The sequence below is a fragment of the Rhamphochromis sp. 'chilingali' genome, assembly GCF_963969265.1.
Source record: "Rhamphochromis sp. 'chilingali' genome assembly, chromosome: 18".
Classification (NCBI taxonomy): Eukaryota; Metazoa; Chordata; class Actinopteri; order Cichliformes; family Cichlidae; genus Rhamphochromis; species Rhamphochromis sp. 'chilingali'.
Genome location: NC_137945.1, coordinates 22,899,596 through 22,919,111, shown reverse-complemented (window position 1 = coordinate 22,919,111; position 19,516 = coordinate 22,899,596). Strand labels below are relative to the sequence as shown.

Sequence of the window (19,516 nt, the reverse complement as noted above, 5' to 3'; positions counted from 1 at the left end):
AGCCCGACGGTTGTGCAAAAAACACGGATGGAAAGACAAGAGCATCAGAGGCGTTACTACAATCGCAGCGCCACACCACTACCGAGGCTGCAGCAGGGGGACCACATTCGCTTTCAGCACGAGTCCGGAGCCTGGAAACCGGCTGTCATCATCCGACCTGCAGAGACTGCCCGCTCTTTTGTGATCCGCACTGGCGAGGGACAGACTATACGGCGTAACCGACGGCACCTGAGAGGCGCCAAGGCGTCACCGGCACCTTCAGCACCAGCATCCGATCTGGTCACCCAGCCAGATAGTGCAGCTCAGCAACAAGCAGAGCCCCTGTCGCCATCTAGAGACACTAAAACGCCAACCATGGACACTAGCCCTGCACTGACCACCAGATCAGGACGAGTGGTCAAACCGAGGGTTATTCTTGACCTGTGATTGTAAAGGGTGTAGGCGGATCGCTGCCCTAAAAAAAAAAAAAAAAAAAAAAAAAAAAAAAAATGGAAACATGTCAAATGTCCATGTACTAATGAGTGCATATCCCGCATTGCATTGTTGGTGTTAGTTTTATGCCCCAGTAATTTTACACATGGCAGTGTTGAAAAACTGTTCCTTATCCTCATGTTCAGGATGTTCTATTTTGAAATGTATACCAGCTGTGTCACTGGCGGACATTTAAAAAAAAAAAAAAGGGAGATGTTATATTGCTTATAATGTTTGCACTCCGTGCTTACTGTCCCTTGTGGTCCACCGTAGTGGCAACGGGGAGTGTTTGTTTTCACGAAAGTGGGGGTGTTTTATGTGGAACTGGACGAGCGGCAATAAAGATAATGGTGGCTCACGAAGCAGATTACGAACACGTTATTCATAAGTTTGAGACAGAACATTACAGGGCGTTTCCGCGATGCGCGTATCGAGGCTTGCTTCATTTATGGGAGGAGCTGAAAATGATGATGTCCGAAGCCTCGCTGCCCGGCTGTACCACGTGACTGGTTCATGAAGTAGTTCGAACTTTGCTGCGAGCTATGACAGCGATATAAACCCCTCAGACAAAATGTAGGTGTTTGATGGAGAGTTGCGGTTAGTGAGAGTTTGGAGAGAGTTTGGAGGTTGAGGAGAGTGAGAAGAGAATGGAGCCAGCTAAGAAGAGGAGGATGTCCTCCCCTGTGTGGGAACATTTTGATCTTATATCTCTCAACAAGGTATGTAAATTTCTACAGAAGATGTATTTTCATAATACTGATGGTGCAATACAATTTATGTTAAGCTGTCTTTACTTTTGTACAAGGTGAAGTGTTTGCTATGTGCCAGGGAGCTGGGATATAACAACAACACCTCATCCATGCTTAGGCACTACAGAGCTTTGCATGAGAATAAGAGGAACACCGACTGTGGAGCAAGACCAGGTGAGCCATCAAATGCAATGATAATATAGCATGCAGTAATGTTACTAAATGATATAACAATATTATACAACTGTTATAAGTTACGTGTGTGATATTTATATTTGTGCTTTGTTTTTGTTGTCTTTCCTCAGGAGAACAATCTCAAATAGATGAAGACCTGGTTAGCATGGTGATTGAGGACTCCCAGCCATTTAGCATTGTGGAGGACAAAGGATTTAAAAGATTTGTTAAATCATTAAATCCTAGCTATGTTCTCCCCACTAAAAAGCTCATAAAAGCAGTGAAAATTTAGTTTTTACAGAATAAAATGTGGGCAGGACTGAGGCTCAAAGCCTCAGTGTGTAGCTGTCCATACCTCAACGTTACAAAAGCACAACCACTGTCCACACCCCAACCACACCTCACCTCACAGTAAATGATCACTTCCATTTTAAGCATTTCCAAATAATCATTTTCCATACTGCCAGTATAAATATACACAGTATACTGCCATCACTACAATATACATGTTTTACACACTCCTTTTGTTGTTGACATTTACAGGCTGTGTGCAAAATGCCACACTCTTCAAATTCATGCAAACTAATATTTTTACGTCCAGTAGATGTCCTACTAGAGCAAATGAAGCTTCAAGACGCTTTGTGCTGGGGTGAACCAATTGGATGAAAAGCTTCAGTGCTTCATGAAGCTTCATCTGCCCATCACTAGTGAATAGTCTCCCAGAACCTGCTGCCCACTTTCCTGCTTTGGATTGTTGGTGTGTGGATTTATGTGGTGGAGCACAAGTATGTGAGAGGACCTTTCCCTTCCCTCCCTGGACCCCTGGATCTTTCCCCCCACATGTATATATTGTGCGCTTGGTGTTGTGTAAATTAACTGTCGTATTGAACTTTGAATTCCAGTCTGTGCCTGAGTACTCTCCCTACCGGTGACAGACAGGTGACTTACATTATGAACTTTTCCAAACAAAAGTTATCTTGACTTTATTGAACCTTCTCATAAGTAATAATCCTCTTTCTGTAAAACATCAGAAAACATTGAAAATATCAATATTAGTATTGTGTAATTTATACAGTTCATAATTTCATGAAGGAATTGTCATTTACCTGCCCCTCCCTTCCTTCCCTCCCCATCTCCAGCTGCCTCCCTCTTCCCGCTCCTCCACAACCACCCACACATGCAGGGCCTTGGAGTGGGGGTATGTCACCAGGGTGCAGAGGAGGCTACCCCCCCCCCCCCCTGTCCCCTTCTGGTTGCCTCTGCCTCAATTTTATCCCACATCTTAGACATTCACATTATTCACACTCTCATTACACATACATATAGGATCTTGGGGGTGGGCACAATCACGGAGTCCAAATCACCATCAGGGTGTATACCTCACCCCTGACGTCGTTGCCCACCTCTCAATTTTAAATACACTTAGTCATTGAGGGTTAGCAGGAGGGACTATGCGCTTACCTGCTGCTCCTTGGCAGGTAGCTCCATGCCCTCCTGGGTTTTAATTGCACCTTAGAACACATATGCATCAACACTACAATGAGCGGGTGGAGGGAGGTTTGGAGTCTTCTCCCACCCCCATTCTCTGCGGCCTGCTGGAGCGGGAGGGCTAGTAGGAGGAGTTGGCCGTCCGACTGCGGTCTGGGGTGTGGGGCCTCCCTGCTGCTGCGGAGTCGGGGTGGTCTGCCTCTCCCCACCGCAGGGAAAAGGGTAACACCACCTGGGTCTGGGTGCAATTCCCCCCTCCAGGGGCAAGGGTACCTAGACCCGGATTGTAGAGTACGCTTGGGGAGTGTGATTGTGTGTACAGCGTCTCTTTATGTCTGTCTCCACGTTGGTTGAGTGTGGAGTGAGTGCATATGAGAGCATGAGGGTGGGAATGGATGTTTGTGTCTGTGTGTGCCTGTATGTCTGTGTCTATATGTCAGGTTGGGTATCAGACGCCACCTCTCTGGGGACACCTCAGGCCCTCCAAGGTTTGGAGGCCTATCTCCACCCACCACCACTTCCCCTGCCGGTGGCGGACTCCCTCAGGTGTCGGTGTGTTGGTGGTTCTTTGTGTCTGGGGGTGGGCGTCCGGGTACACACCGGCTCACTCCCTGGCGGCCGCTTGTCGGGGCCTGGGGCCTGGGGCCCGCTCGGGCCCCCTTTGGAGGTGGGGTGCCCCCGGCCTCTCGGCCTAGGGCTCGGTCACTCAGGCGCAGCTGGGGGCCGGCGGAGCTCACGGGCGCGTCACTGCAACCCCCCCTGGCTTCTGCTCCGCGGCTGCTGAGTGAGCCCTCATCTGGGACTCTCCTCAGCTCTTACTGGAACAGTGGCGCGGCTGCCCCTCTGTTGGTCTTCCATGGTCTTTTGTGTTCTGGGGGCCTCTGGATGTCTGGAGTTTTGATCTCCTCCATACCCGCTTCACACCCTGGAGGACGGGGCTGAGGCCCCCCCACACTCCCTAGCAGATCATTACATGGAGAAACCTTTGGAATGCAAGCATGCTGATCCACACAGGTATGCACACATGGGTATTCACAGACGCGGACTAAAGCTTTCTTGGCTGCTGCCTCAAAGCACACTGTGCGCTGTCTATCTTGCGTGCTGCACAATATTGTTTATTACTTAGTAAATACTGATATCTATGACTAGCTAGTTTATTGTGATGGTGCTTTGTTTTCTCTATTATTATGTTGCTCTTTGTTGTTTGCTGTCTCTTCTGTTTGTTTGTTTGTTTGTTTTTTGTTTTTTTTCTCCATACAGGTGACCCAGGAGTTTTTTTTTTTTTTTGTCTCTCTTCCCCCCCCTTCTCACCGTCTCTTCTCCCCTTTGGTTTTCTTTCTTTCTCTCCCCCTCTCTCTCTCATTCATTCCCCCTGTCCTATTTATTAAAAAAAAAAAAAAAAAAATGACAAAGGATGAACTGAAGCTCTGCCATCACGTAATGTCGCATACTGCTGTTTCTGATGTCATTTAGGGAAAAAAAAAAAAAAAAAAAAAAAAAAAAAAAAGGAATTGTCATTTATCTGGGTCATTTGACCCAGTGTTTTGAGTTTTGTGTGTTTTGGTGTCATTTTTGTATTATGGTTTATGTCTTAGGCTCATTAGTAGTCTTTAGTTTTGTCTGTTTTGAGGTTCTTCTGTTCTCTGTTTGGTTCCTTGTCCATTAGGTTCCCCTTGTGTCTCTGTCCTCTGTGTCCCCCTCTGTGCGTTTGTTTTACTTTGATAGTCTCCTGTCTGGTGTGTGTCATGTTCAGTTTACTGGTTTAGTTTCTTGTATTTGACGGTCCAGAAAATATAATATAGTCACTCTACGTCTGACCAGGTATCAGTTATTCAACTTAAACTAAATTTCAGTACTGACAGGCAAAGTGTTTCCAAGGCAACAAGGTAAAGGAATAATATGATGTAGTCACACCACGTGACAGATAGCGGCACTGTGATTCACAAAGTCTCTTAAACATTTATGCAGGACAGCAGTCTTCTACTACTTTATACTTAAACACTTGCACCTTTAAGGATATATGTGCCTTGCTGCTCTTGTTGTCGTCATCTAACACATTTCTAACAGTCTGTCCTCTCATCATCTTTCACTTTTTCTCATTTCCTCTCTTCACTTTTATCATTATCTGTCACATCTTCTTGATTACTATGTGACAAATCGTCTACAAGCACACAGACCTGTTAACCTGCTTACCAACTGTTTTCCGCCTGTGTGGTGTTAAGGCACACCAGAGGTCAAAGCAGAGTATAAAAGACCAGGTCAATAGAGAAAGGCACAAAACGCACCTCTGTTTATGAAACTGTAACATTACAATTACAGTACCTTAGTTGAGTATGCCTAATGGCAGCATGTTAGCATCCAGTACCTGAAATTAGATTTAGGGTATGGATGTCAAATACAGAAATATCATGATATTGCAGGTGTACTGGCTAGTTAAGCCATACATCAAAACATTTGCATCGGCTCACTGACCGTGTTTCATTTTCACTAACAAACAAACCCATGTATTGCCGTTTACATTCACTCGTTAACATAAATATCTAATCATCCAGTTGTGTAGCAGCATTCATGCATGTAGACATCAGAAATAGATAGAAAGGTGATTTAAGTGACTTTGAATGTCTGCTCCAAGTATTTCAAAACTTCTGATCTACTGGGATTTCCCCACACAGCCATCTGTAAGGTTCTCACTGGAAAACATCCAGTGAGTGATGGGGGAAAAAAACATGTTGACGATGCCAGACATTAGCGGAGAATTGGTCAAGCTACTTCAAGCTTACAGAAAGCTGAAAGTTATGCAAATAACCACTCACAGAAGAGCATCTCTGATAGCACGACATGAAGATCATGGAAGAATGGAGTGATCCTTGCTAATAACAGGCCAGGTTGTTGGTGGTGTAATGGATATTCAGCAGACTAAGCCACCATGTCACAATATTCAGATTATATCAGATTGTGTTTTTTTAATAATAGAATGAGTTTTACTCAAATGCCTTCCACAGCAGCTGTGATACAAAATGTTGCAAAATTAAGAAAAATGTTTCCAACACCGTGTTAAATCTCTGCCACAAAGAATTAAGACTGGCAAAAGGGAGGCCAACCCAATACTAGCAATGTGTACCTAATAAAGTAAACATTGCACATCCCCATTTTTTAAATAAACAGTGTATTAGGAATTGTGAGGGTGTTAGTGTGATATTTACTGTGGGTTATAAGTAAAACTTCAGAGTAAAACATGATAAATTAATTTGGGAAGGTTAATAAATGTAAGAAGCTAATTTCATGCAACATTTTGCAGTTTTGCTTCTCCTCCAAGAACACAATATTTTGGCTCAATAAATACAAAAGTATATTTCACTTGAATGCCAAGCCATTAAAGAGAAAATTTGATAACTGTGCATCATCTTCATTTTAGGAACATTAAAAATAAAATATATATGATAAACTTATGATAAATACACAAAAATACACGAAATGATAAAAAATAATAATAAATATTTTACTGGAGATAAACAGCTAATCAAACTTCACTTCAAAGTACCTTTTTAAAAGAAATATTGTATGGAAGTGCTTTTTCACCAACAGACACTTCCACACTCATTTCTTCTGCACTTGAGCGTAGATACACTCTGGGCCATCAGCTGTCTCTGATGGCCTGTCTCTGCTTTGAGTCTTGCACACTTTGACCTGTGAATACACCAAATCCTGCTGCTGTGTGCTCTCCTGCAATCGGTCTAAAGAAGGTCCGGGTCTCTGCTTGGAGAAGTCAATCTGTCCATAATGGATGTCTTCATTTTCTGCTGTTCTGGCTGCTTCTTGGAGAGACAGACTCTGAAATCAAACACACCAAACTTGAGATGTAATGAAGAACTGGGAGAAAACTCTGTTTGACTCAATCAGTGATATAATTTGATACCTTCAGAGTAGCAACTTGATGCTTTGAAAGCAAGTAAAACACAAAAAACAGGACGTTTAATCGCATTTCATGTGAGTGAGGAATCTGCTCCATCTCACCCCATTAGAGCACTTTGTCCTCAGACTGCTGGTTTACTTACTGGGAGGCAGAGTATTCAGCTTTCAGGCCACTCTTCTGTGGAACCAGCTTCCAGTTTGGATGCAGGAGACACACACCCTCTCTACTTTTCTAAGATTTTTAAGATAAGATTTTATTTTTAATAAAGCCTATAGTTAGGACTGGATCAGTGACCCTGAATCCTCCCTTATTACACTGCAGTTGGTATAGTCTGCTGGATGATTCCCATTATGTTGCTTTTTCACTCACTGTGCGTTTATATGCCACTCTCCATTTAATTATGTTTAATCTCTGTCTCTCTTCCACAGGGTGTCTTTGTCGTGTCTTCCTCCCCTCAACCCAACCAGGTGCAGCAGATGGTGGCCCCTCCCTGAGCCTGGTTCTGCTGGAAGTTTCTTCTGGTTTAAAGGGAGTTTTTCCTTCCTGCTGTCACCAAGTGCTTGCTCATAGGGCCTCATATGATTGTTGGGGTTTTGTCTGTTATTGTAGGGTCTTTACCTTACACTATAAAGCTCTTCATGAAGCTGGCTTGGCGTTATATAAAAAAAAAATTAAACTGAATTGAAAAGACTGCAGTCACTATTGTGCAGTCATGTTAAAACCACAATAAAGTTCAGTTTTCCCACCTGTGTCTGATCGGAAGCTCCATGTTTGACTGACTTCAGCCGCCTAAAAGGAACAAGACAACTTTTAGCCAGACAGACAGACAGACAAAAATAGTATAGTAAAATTACTTTCCTGAAACGTTCAAGTATGATTGACTCAACCCTGAAGTTTCTTCAGTGCACAAACAATTATCTGACTCATTAACGGACTCATGTTGTGCTATGTTGCCACCTTGTGGCCACCAGCAGGAATGACACAACCCTGAGTAGCTGTCCAACTTTACGTTTGATTTTGATGTCATGTTCACTTAAAATCTACTTCTGCGACCATATAAATGTAAAATGCACACCAAAACATCCTAATTTTGTCTAAGACATTCACCCAAAATGTAACAATTTACAGTATTTAGGCAAAGTATAAGACAATGTTGTAAAATACCTAATACAAACAAATAAACAAAGTGATGAACAAGCTACTCACAATGCTAAAAAAATTATTAAAATAGGTTAAGAAACAGACACTTACCAAATGATGAAAACCAAACAAATAAGTGTGATGATCCCAAGGATCCCTCCAACAGCAGCCCACCACGTATCAGTTCCTAAAGAAACACATGTTGAGTCTTTCTGCTCGGTATACTCAGTGTTCATTCATATATGTCCAGCCTCCTTATTTTACTTTCCCCTGCTGTTTGCACTTGTACTTTGTGAAGATGTTCATCCGTGATGAACAGCTGACTACCTACATTTTTCTGAAAAGATTTATCCCATTCCTGATTATTTTGATCAATCTGTTATGACTAAAGTTAAACACAATGTTTAGAATTGAGCCTTTTCATCTATCATTTTACATTTACCTGAAATATTAAGATGAATCTCTGCTGATGTCTGATTACCCAGATCATTAGTGGCCACACAGTAATAAACTCCTCCATCTGTTACATTGAAGCTGTAAATCTCTCCTTCAGATACGTTCACAGCTCCATCTCTGCTCTTCTTGAACCAGGTGAAGTTGCTGACTGGAGGTTTGGCTCTGCTGGAGCAGGTCAGGTTCACCCAGCTGCCTGCTGACACCAAACCTGATGGACTGATGGATGCTGAGGTGTCTTTAGGAGCATCTGGAGAAAAAGATTAACACATATCCTTATTATTCATTATAAACAGATAAATAATGGGGATCCCATCAATCATGATATGTTGACAGGATACAACAACAAACTCTGATTGTCTTACATGAAACACTGAGAGTCTCTTCTGTCTCTGCTGTCTTGGTGTCTTTTCCTTGGTTCACAGGATATCTGGCAGAGCAGCTGATCTTCTTTCCATCATGTGTGTCTGACAGAGTGATGTTCTGCTGGATTTTAGTTGTAAAGCTTCCATCTGTGTTTTCCTCTATTTTGTTGGGAGAGTCTTGTTGGAGATTCCAGGTGAGTTGAGGAGGGGAGTGTGGACAGGGAGTGAGAGCTGAGCAGGTTATAGTGACAGACTCCTTCTCCTTCAGATCACCTGGGATTGTAATATTGGGCCTCCAAGGAGAATCTGTGGTTTCACATCACAAACATATTAGAAATGAAGAGCACACTACACTTTATACATGTTCAAATCTTCAAACTTCATCCTGTGATCTCGTTATCCAAAATTCATAGATAATTTTAGAAATCAGATCCTGAGCAGAGCAAACATTATAAATAAGGAAATATAAACACCATTCAGGCTATTAAGACAATAATTGTGACTGTAACATAGTATATCCTCAACAGACATAGACAGAGAAAAAAAATCTAACAATCAAGAACAAAACTACAAAATTATTGTTTGCTTTAACTATGAAAAAGCAAGAATTCGTTACCTCTGACAGTTATTTGAAGAGGATCACAAGAAGCTGTTGCCTTGAATGGTTCACTCTCTACTCTGAAGAAGTATGTGTCTGTGTATGTGGTGTTTAAATTAGTAAACAGAGTGGTGCAGTCTCTCTGACTCAAGTTCCCAGTAATACTCATTGGATAGATGCTAACTGCTCCACTACTGTTGAAGATCACATTTTTTGAATTTTTGCCAAATCTAGAATCATTTTTAATCCACACTCCAAAGATTTTTCTTGTGCTGATAAATGTCGGTTCGTCTTTGGGTCTGAAGTTACATGGGATTTGCAAACAAGATCCACTCAGTGCTTCCAGCTTCTTTGGTGCAGTTATGGAGAGTGCTGGTTGTTTTGTACAGTCTGCCAAAGCACCTGTAAATACATTTTATGGATTAAGTTATTCACACATTAATACTGTACTGTAGTCCCACCAAGATTTAAAACATAATCTTTGATTAAATGATTCAATTACATTGATTTTTGTATCTGTGTGTTTATTACACAATCACAGGTTTTAACAGAGCTCATCTAGAGCTGAATTAGACATAAAGGGTTACTGATTATTTCTTTTTCTTTTGTCATGATTCAGTTTTTAAATTAGACATTAAAAGTGTAGTTGATTTAATATACTTTCTTTTTTCTTAAGCTGTAGGTGTTACAAGCTGTAGCTTCAGCCAACACCCTTTCAGTCATTTGACTTCTTCTTCTGTTATCATTTAAATTCTTGTTTTGTAAACAAACCAAAGAGAAAATACCAATTAAAGAATTTCAATTTCAAGTTAGGACAATAACAGTTGGAAAAAGTAGCTGTAGGGTCACTTTTTCTTCCAAATAAAATTCACATTTTAAATGATTTCAATATAAGTGAACAAACGGCTCACCTGAAACAAAGAGGAGAACCGATAACATGCCGACTGTCACCATGTTCACAAACTCCTTCCCTGCATTTTAACAGACAAACACAAAGACATCTGTTTATCTAATCATTCCACAAATGAAGTTTTAAAACAGCCCCGACAAAGTTGTTTCACAGAGAACTTCCCCTATTTAACGACATTTTTTTTTCTTAGCAGTGATCTCTCTGAATCTATAATCACACAGTTCATTTAAAACAACAACACAACTAAGTAAAATTTAATACATATTACATTTAAAATTACTTAATGCGTCTTTCATTTAAGTAAAAGAATAAATAATTATTAGTTTTAGAGAGTAACAGTGAAATGTTTCCTTACCAAGTGAACGAGTGATTTCACAACGAAATGAGGGGGTTTTAGCACAGTTACAGTGAACCATGTAGCCTGACTGCTGTTAAAAAGAAGGAAGTTCAGAAGGAGAACATGCTCTTTAAGAAAGTGTCCTAAGGCCAGCCTGCTTGGTTGCAAAGCTGCTACAGGCATGGCATCACATGATGCTCTGACCGAAGCAGAAAAATAGTCACTTATCTGTCCTTCCTGTTAATATCCTCTGATAAAGAAAGTCAAAGATTACAACATCGTTAAAGTCTCAAAGTACTTACAAACCATCAAAGAGCTTCTTTACTAACTTGAGTTATTCTAAGGTTTTGTGCTTTTATATTATATATTTAATAACATGAATGAAATTATATCTGTCATGTTTCACTAAGAGTGGATTCAAAGGGGCAAACCAACTCAGTCGTACAAACACGTGAAAAAGTTGATTTATGGTGAATTAAAGAAGAAAAATGGAAACACTTGGTGAGCAAGTGGAACGGGAAGGACCTGAGGAGAAAGGAAGAGGACAAAGACCGGTGATAAGCGCACACACAGTAACGTTAGATTAATGGGAGCAGGCAGCTGGACGTTTGGGAAAGGTGCAGGAAGGTGATGAGGAGAAATCCAGGTAAGCAGGTGAAGCACCAGCGTGAAGGTCCGAAGTGAGGAATCCGTGCCTAACGCTGTTCTCCAGGGGGCGAACGGAGTAAACAGACGAGCGATCTTAGTAGGAGTAGCTGCAGAGGGATGACGAGAAGATGAAGATTACAGCTGGAGATTCCCGGAATGAGCCCATTACCACAGAGCTGAAGCACAGCTGGCACACCGCTGTTCATCACCAGCTTGACGATGCCAAACACCACAAGCTGAACACCCCGAGAACTGCGGCCACACCCACTCACCCACCTAAAGAAAACAGGAAAAGCAAACCCCACCCATCTCGGATCCTTGCAATATCAACAGTAATTATACACACAAGTATTCTGAAGATGTATGGGCACAAATGATTAAAACTGGTTATAACTGAAAGCTTTAATCTCAACCTCCAGTTTAGGGATGGGTACCGGTATCCGGTGCCATTATGGCACCAGTTCTGACATAAACGGTAGTAACCAGACAGTAACCAGACAGTAACCAGACCGAAAAGCAGCGCACATTTCGGTACTTTATTTTTTTTCCTGAGCATAAGAGTTATAAGTTATAAGATACAATCCAAGTCATAACATTGCTGTAGGGAGCTGCAGATTTGGTTGCAGGTTAACATAGCTGGACTGGCCATCAGGCATACCGGTAGTGATGTGCGGATCGATACTGAAATATCGACTCCTCCGATACCAGTTATTTATGTTCTAGAATCGATTCTCACATTAAAATATCGACATTTGAGTAATTTAGGGTAAATTTGTAGTTTATCATTAACAGGAACACAGTGGAAAGAAACTATATCATTCGGATTGTCTACATTGGAAGGAACTACTTCCTCTTCCGCCTTCCATAGTCATGTGCAAAATACAGCTGTATAAATGTGTCGCAGCACTATGGCGTGCGCACTCACAACAATGGCTGAGCGTAAATGGAGTCATGTGCGGAAGTATTTTACCTCCACAAACAGCCGAGATGTGGTTTGCAATACATGTGGCAAAAAGTGAGGTGTTGTGGCAACAACACTAACCTCGTCAAACACTTCAGAGTAAATCATATCACAGAATATAACGAGCGTATGTTAAGGGGGAACTGAAGAGGAGGAGTGGACAGGGAGAGGTGCTGCTAGGGGGAGATAGACGTCTCTCATGGAGTCCTTTAGTAATCTCATGTCTTGTAATCATGATGAAGTTACAATAAAAGATACAATAAATAAAATACGTTATTGTACAAAGTATCGGTATCGGATCAATATCGTCGATACCACCCTGAATTTAACTTGGTATCAGATCGGAAAGGAAATCAGTGGTATCGCACATCACTACATCCCAAGCATTTGCCCAGTGGGCTGATGACTTTTTTTTTCTTTTTTTTTTGTAACGGCATGAACAATGAGAGGTGGTGCATTGGCCAGATGCTGGCAGATGTGTAAAAATAACTCAGTTGTTTGGTGGTGACTATGGCGGAGCTTCCACAAAGGCCAGCAGGTGGATGAGTGAAAGGGGAGGCAGGAGGAGGAGAGACCCGAGGCGGCCGCCGGTCCGAGTGTCAGGTGAACTGAACTACAGGTAAGAAGTTATGACCTGCAGTCTATCTGGGTCAGATATAAACCAAGTTTAGGTGGAGTTTATTTTCGTTGTGCTGACTTTTTACTGTCAGTTACAATAACACGTACTGTGTACTAGCTAGCATGACGGAGTTTATTTATAGCTGGGTGGGTGCTATGATGTTACTGATAGTGAACTTTATTTTATTCATAAGGTTAGTTAGTAGAGTTGCCAACGGCTCCTTAAAAAATTTAATGGTCCCTCATTCAGAGAAAATATTATGTGTTTCGTGTTGAGCTAAGAAGGGACGCAGTTTGTCCCGAACTTTAGCTACAATGGAAAAAGACACAAAGCTGGTTTTACTCTGTCGTTACGCTGCACAGCTGCCTCTTCTTCTCTCATCCTCTCCCCCTCCCTCTCCTGATCGGCTTTTCTCTCTTGTTTGTTTATCGCCTACTTTGCGCCAGAAAGAGGAAACCAGCGGATGTCGCGCTAAACAACAGCAGCACGTTTAAGCTTGATCAGCTGTTTTTAGAATTTATTTAATATTAATTTCTAGTATCATCTGATGTTTGCTGGAGCCACAGCTGTAAAACTGCTGGTCATGATGTCAGTTTGGATATGTGGTGAGAGGGAAACATGAAGATGAAACCAGGAGATGTCCTTACTGAATCATCAGAGCTGAACAGGTGATGGAGAAACAGGTTTACCTTTTAGGTGACATGAATGAGTTGAAGGGAAGTTATGAACTGTTTCTGAGAGACAAATAACACCAGGATCCTTTTTTAATGTAACTGACTGCTGATAACTGTGCAGGGGCGGGTCTAGCAAAGTTTTGCCAGGGGGCCAGGGGGGCATTAACAGGGAGAGGGGGGCACAAAGAAATACTTTTCTTTCTTATTCTCATTTAAAATGTCTCGCTTTTATTAAATAATTATCTGAATCTTGCGAACAAAGTTTTTATCTGATTTAAAATGCATAGAAATCATACATATACCAACAAGACAGTGTACATCACTGTCACAACAGCGTTTGTTTTCATTCAAAGGCTTTATGGCTTTAATACCTGGTGGGCCGGTCTCTAGTCAAAATGCCCGATTTTCTGTCCCAGTCCAGCCCTGCAGGTTAATACTGGCAGTGTTACCATGCCAGCTGACTGTATGTCATCATCAGCGAGTGTTGTTCTTTATACATCAGTATTACCAAAGTTTATCATAAGGCAGCATAGAAAGTATTTACTTGCTTTCAGGTTTCATTCAAATGTTAGTCTTTTCATTTGTTTCCCCACTTTCTTCCTGTTTCAAAATCAAACACCAGTTTGTGAGAAGATTATCTTCTTTTTTTAATAGGCAGATAAAGTTTTGCATTGGCTAATTTGCCAATTGTATGTTAGAAATGTTCGTATTTTAATATTCAAAAATGTTTTTGCCCAAAACATATGTGCACTACATGTCAGTAAAAATACTAACAGTTGGTAGAATTTTTTTTAAACATCATCTGCCAATTATATCTGCCACCCTTTTCCAAATCTGTGCCCCTACCTGGCCCCCCCAACAAAGATTTTCTAGACACGCCACTGCGCAAACCGAGTGCTGGTGGGTTGCCTGTTATCTGGCCCGGAGCAACATCCCCCAAAAACCCGAAGAGTAGAGTCCTGGCCCCTAGCCCTGCCAGTGTAGCAGAAATGATGACGGATGATGATGGCAGCAGCAGCCGTTCTTCTCTGAGTGAGTGGCTTAATGTTGTTCGTGCGTAATTTACGTTGAGTAGGCTAACCACGTTATTACATTAATACACGTAAGATGAACTAGCAACTAGGTTTTTGGACAAAGTTTGTGGGTTTTTTTTCCATTGTTTAAGCACTGCTTCCAGCCAAGAGTGATACCATATATGCCCCATAGCTGCAGAAAAGGCTAACATTGTTATCTTTTTACAAAAAAACCAGCTAAACATGAGAGGTTTTAGGACAAAGTTTGTGTTTTCTATTCTTTAAGCACCAGTTTGAGCACCGTTTAAGCACCTGCACCGTTTCAAAAGTACCGGTTTGGCACCGGTATCCGATAAAACCTAAACGATACCCATCCCTACTCCAGTTTCCTCTCTTTAAAACTACATGTTGTGAAACACATGCATCCAGTTCACTCACAAAGTGGACCTTTAAAGAGGAAAAAAAGGTTTCAGCAATCAGTCGAAAATCATGAAATCAATAAAGATTGTTTTTATTTTTGAAAGATGACATGGACAAACACAAAGCAGAACAAACACACGACAACCAAAATCATCCAGGTCACAGTCTTTATCCATAAGTTTGCTAATGTCTGGAATTTACTTAATTCATCATTGGTACTACGAAGGTGATAATGTTTCTATGTTGCTATTGTTAAAGCTATAGTAATGAATCTTTTTCTAAATATATATAATTGGCTAGATCAGTTGTTTTCATCAGTGCTTTTGTTTATTATATGAATTTGTCTTTAAGAGTTTCAAGTGTTACATGAAACTCTTAAAGTGTATTCTGTGGTTTTGTGGATGAATCAAACTGATCATAATGGTAGAAAATACAAGTGCATTTACACATCAGTGATATGCTTTTTTTGGGAATTAGGATTCTGCCACCCAGTATTGGGTAATATATATTTCTTTAGCTTTTAAATGCTGCACTGTGGCACTTTTCAAAACCAGCAACAACTGCCTTTCTATCATGTGGCTGCTCGGTATGCTGTGTGCTCTACATTTGGTGAGGACACTAGTATTTACACCTTTCTTCTGTACTACCATTAAAACAACAGAGAATTTTAGAAACTTGTACAAGCTTTCGTTTCTTGCTAACCGTGGCAGTAAATGCAGGGATGTTTTAAGTTTTTACTTCCTTAGGTTATACTTCCTCATGAGACTTGCAGACACTTTAGTTGTTAGACTATAAGCTCTGCTTATCTTTCTGCCTCTGGTTTGTTGGGACGTCTCGATCTAAACCAGCTGAAAGAAAAAGGTGGAAACAAGTTAGAAAGGAGGAAAGCTTCTCATTTGATTTTGGTTACATTATAATTAATGCTGTAACTCATGTAAATACATTTGAAATGCCTCACCACTCAAAGATGACCAGTGTGCTGACAAGTATTATGATTCCCACAGTCTTCATTACAGTCATTTTCCCCCAGTGTTCATCACCTGCAATGCGACAGCACAGTCAACTCCTTGATGGAAAATGACTCCTCACAAATGCAATTCCTGTGTTTACCTTCAAACAGCAGCTGACTGCCTGCTGATATCTGGATGTCCAGATGATTCCCGCAGCTGCAGTAAAACAATTTGTCTCGATCGAGTTTGGTCACCTCAAAGCTGTAAACCTTTGTGTCAGCTTTGATCATCTCCAGTTTATCACCACTGGTCATGAACCAGACATAGCTGTCAACAGGAGGGTTTGCCTGGCAGGAACAGGTTAGAGTCACCATGCTGCCCACTGATACAGGACCAGTGGGACTGATCAGCCTGGGAGGATCTGGAAGAGATTTTGGAGTGAATAAAGGTGCACAAAGAGAGAAGAGGCTCTTTATTAAGGTTTTCTCTAAAAGATAAGGCCTTCAAGTCCTACATGAAACATTGAGAGTCTCTTCTGTCTCTGCTGTCTTGGTGTCTTTTCCTTGGTTCACAGGATATCTGGCAGAGCAGCTGATCTTCTTTCCATCATGTGTGTCTGACAGAGTGATGTTCTGCTGAATTTTAGTTGTAAAGCTTCCATCTGTGTTTTCCTCTATTTTGTTGGGAGAGTCTTGTTGGAGATTCCAGGTGAGTTGAGGAGGGGAGTGTGGACAGGGAGTGAGAGCTGAGCAGGTTATAGTGACAGACTCCTTCTCCTTCAGATCACCTGAGATTGTAATATTGGGCCTCCAAGGAGAATCTGTGGTTTCACAACAGACACATCAAATTAATACAGGTATTATTTGGATTTTAGTACACAAGGCTGATAACCATTCAAATACAGTTGTGTACTTACAAGTGTGTAGTTTTTAAGCTTTGCGCTTTGAGGACTCATTGGCATAGAGGTGTAATCTCATTACATTATTTAATAATAATACATACTTGGGAACAATAATGTCTCAAAAAATAGCATTGTGCTCAGTGGAAAAATAAACCAATTCTGATAAAATTTGAGGAAAAATACTATAAAGCTACTCAGTGATGGTGGTTCAGTTCACGCCACTCTTTCAACTCACCCTGTAAATCTTTGTGATTGGATCTTCAGCAGTGATGATGTTATTGTGCTGACAAAAACTACGTTTTACTCAAGTACTCAAACCACCTTCATTTTCCTGTGGATTTTTTGAAAATACAAACCTATCAATGAGGATCGCCATCTGCATTGATACATCTTATACGCCTAGAATTGAAGCAAATATGTACTTGTGCTCATTCCCTGTGAAAACAATTTAGGCACACTAAAGTAAACCGATTGGTCCCAGATGACAAAGTTTTGCATTTCATATTAAATCTACTCTTAAATATATAATCGAGCTCTCTGGGGACATCTCAGGCCCTCCAAGGTTTGGAGGCCTATCTCCCCCTACCACCACTTCCCCTGCCAGTGGCGGACTCCCTCAGGCATCGGTGCGTTGGTGGTTCTTTGTGTCCGGGGATGGGCGTCCAGGTACACACCGGCTCACTCCTTGGCGGCCGCTTATCGGGGCCTGGAGCCTGGGGCTCGCTTGGGCCTCTCGGCCTGGGGCTCGGTCACTCAGGCACGGCTGGCTGCTGGCGGAGCTCACGGGCGCGTCACTGCAACTCTCCCTGGCTTCTGCTCCGCGGCTGCTGAGTGAGCCCTCATCTGGGACTCTCCTCAGCTCTTTCTGGGACAGTGGCGCGGCTGCCCCTCTGTTGGTCTTTCTTGGTCTCTTGTGTTCTGGGGGCCTCTGGATGTCTGGAGTTTTGATCTCCTCCATACCTGCTTCATGCCCTGGAGGACGGGGCTGTGTTATACCTAGTTCTTTTCTTGGTTATGACTCCAGCACAGCATTTTCCCTCTCTCTACTCTAACTTTCAGCCCTGTGATTTATGATGATGATTTAAAGTTTTCTATAACAATATAAATAATATAATTTGTTATTTATTATAAACTCTCTTACCTCTAACTGTAATTTGAAGATGATCACAGTAAGCTGTCGCCTTGAATGGTTCACTCTCTACTCTGAAGAAGTATGTGTCTGTGTACTTGGTGGATAAATCAGAAAACAGAGTGGTGCAGTTTCTCTGACTCAGGTTCCCAGTAATTCTCATTGGATAGATGCTAACTGCTCCACTACTGTTGTAGATCACATTGTTTGGATCTATTAAAAGTCTACTGTCACTTTTAATCCACACTCCAGCAACTGCTCTTCTCCCATTAAAAGCCTTTTCTGGTTTAGCTCTAAAGTTACATGGGATTTGGAGACAAGATCCACTCAGTGCTTCCATCTGCTCTGGTGTAGTGACGAGTAAAGCTGAATCCTCAGGACAAGCAGCCAGAGCGCCTGTGAATTTAGGAATTTAGTGTCTAGATTAAAATAATGTGGAAAATATTAGCATGCATGCAGATGTTCAAATGTTGGAGTAATGTCTCTGAAATAAAAACAACTCACTTGAAAGAATGAAGATACTCAGTAACATGTTGGTTCTCAACATGTTCACACACAGTGCTGCCATGACACTCATCATCTGACGTTGCAAACACAACTCAGTCAACAGGTCGACAAATTCCTAGCTTTACATATTTTATACATAGTGATATATTCAGGCATTTATATTTATCCACAGGATGAATATCATTGTCACATATAATATGATAATGTGTAAAATCTACTTACCCTGAAAGTCAAACCAACAAGGATCTCTTTTTTGGCTTAAAATGATAAGAAGTAAAAGTATCATACACGCACTTATACACACTCCACCTATCAAAAAGAGAAACAATAAGGTCTTGTAATATTTCTGCAAATGTGTAGCAACTTTGGGATTTCAGCTGCCAAAGGGAAATAATGAAAGAACGAATTTCCCATTGTAAAATAAAAACCCATTTTGGGACTCAGTATGATGACCTGAAAGAATGTAATTCTGCATTAAAGCAATCAAAAAAATCACAAAGCAGTCTTATAAGCTGTGCCTTCTTTATGTAGGGCACAATACATACATTTAAAAAAACAACAACTTTGTTTAAGCTGCACACCAACATAAGCAACCAGTGCATTATTAGCTAACCAGACAATTTCATCTTCCTGTCCTCGTGGTTTTCATTGTTTGTCATACAGTCACTGTGTCACCACAGTCAGTTTCTGCGTTGTTCTGATAAGAGCACAGCTACAAGTGCTAGAAATATCTTGCAATATGTCAACTCGTGTTTTTAGTCATTTATTTATGTTTCTTCTTTAAAATCAGTTCCAAAGATGCACAGTTTTTGCAGCTACATGTTAGCCTGATTGGTCAGTCTACATCACGCATGCCCTGAGATGAAGATCCATTTCATCTCATTAAAGAATGTTTTTTAGTGTCTCATTATGAAAGTCTGTGTAAAAATAAATGGTGAGGCCTTGTTTGGAGCAACAACACCAAATTATTTTTTAAAACTGTAGGAATCTAGGATACTAATACACACATGCCCTTTCTCTGTGGGCTGGAGAATAAAGGTGGATTTCTGTGCCTAGACTTCAAAATCAACTTGCAGCTGATCCCACAAATGTGGAG

General features: G+C 41.3%; 2 protein-coding genes and 1 long non-coding RNA gene across 3 annotated transcripts in view; all 3 read right to left on the bottom strand.

Moving 5' to 3' along the window:
- Positions 1-19,516, bottom strand: part of LOC308385841 — a 122,908-nt gene that overhangs the window by 34,605 nt on the left and 68,787 nt on the right. The window lies entirely within an intron of this gene.
- LOC308386113 (B-cell receptor CD22-like) lies at positions 5,896-10,677 on the bottom strand (the record flags this gene model as incomplete). The annotated part of the gene is made up of 8 exons (XM_080865431.1): positions 5,896-6,713; positions 7,542-7,584; positions 8,047-8,122; positions 8,378-8,638; positions 8,754-9,059; positions 9,370-9,753; positions 10,263-10,322; positions 10,617-10,677. 8 exons carry the CDS (start codon positions 10,675-10,677, stop codon positions 6,480-6,482), a joined length of 1,425 nt encoding a protein of 474 aa, XP_080721557.1. The 3' UTR covers positions 5,896-6,479.
- LOC308385289 (myelin-associated glycoprotein-like) lies at positions 15,108-18,445 on the bottom strand (the record flags this gene model as incomplete). The annotated part of the gene is made up of 6 exons (XM_080864130.1): positions 15,108-15,781; positions 15,892-15,973; positions 16,044-16,304; positions 16,398-16,703; positions 17,926-18,309; positions 18,418-18,445. The coding sequence occupies 6 exons, from the start codon at positions 18,443-18,445 to the stop codon at positions 15,736-15,738; spliced, it is 1,107 nt and encodes a 368-aa protein (XP_080720256.1). The 3' UTR covers positions 15,108-15,735.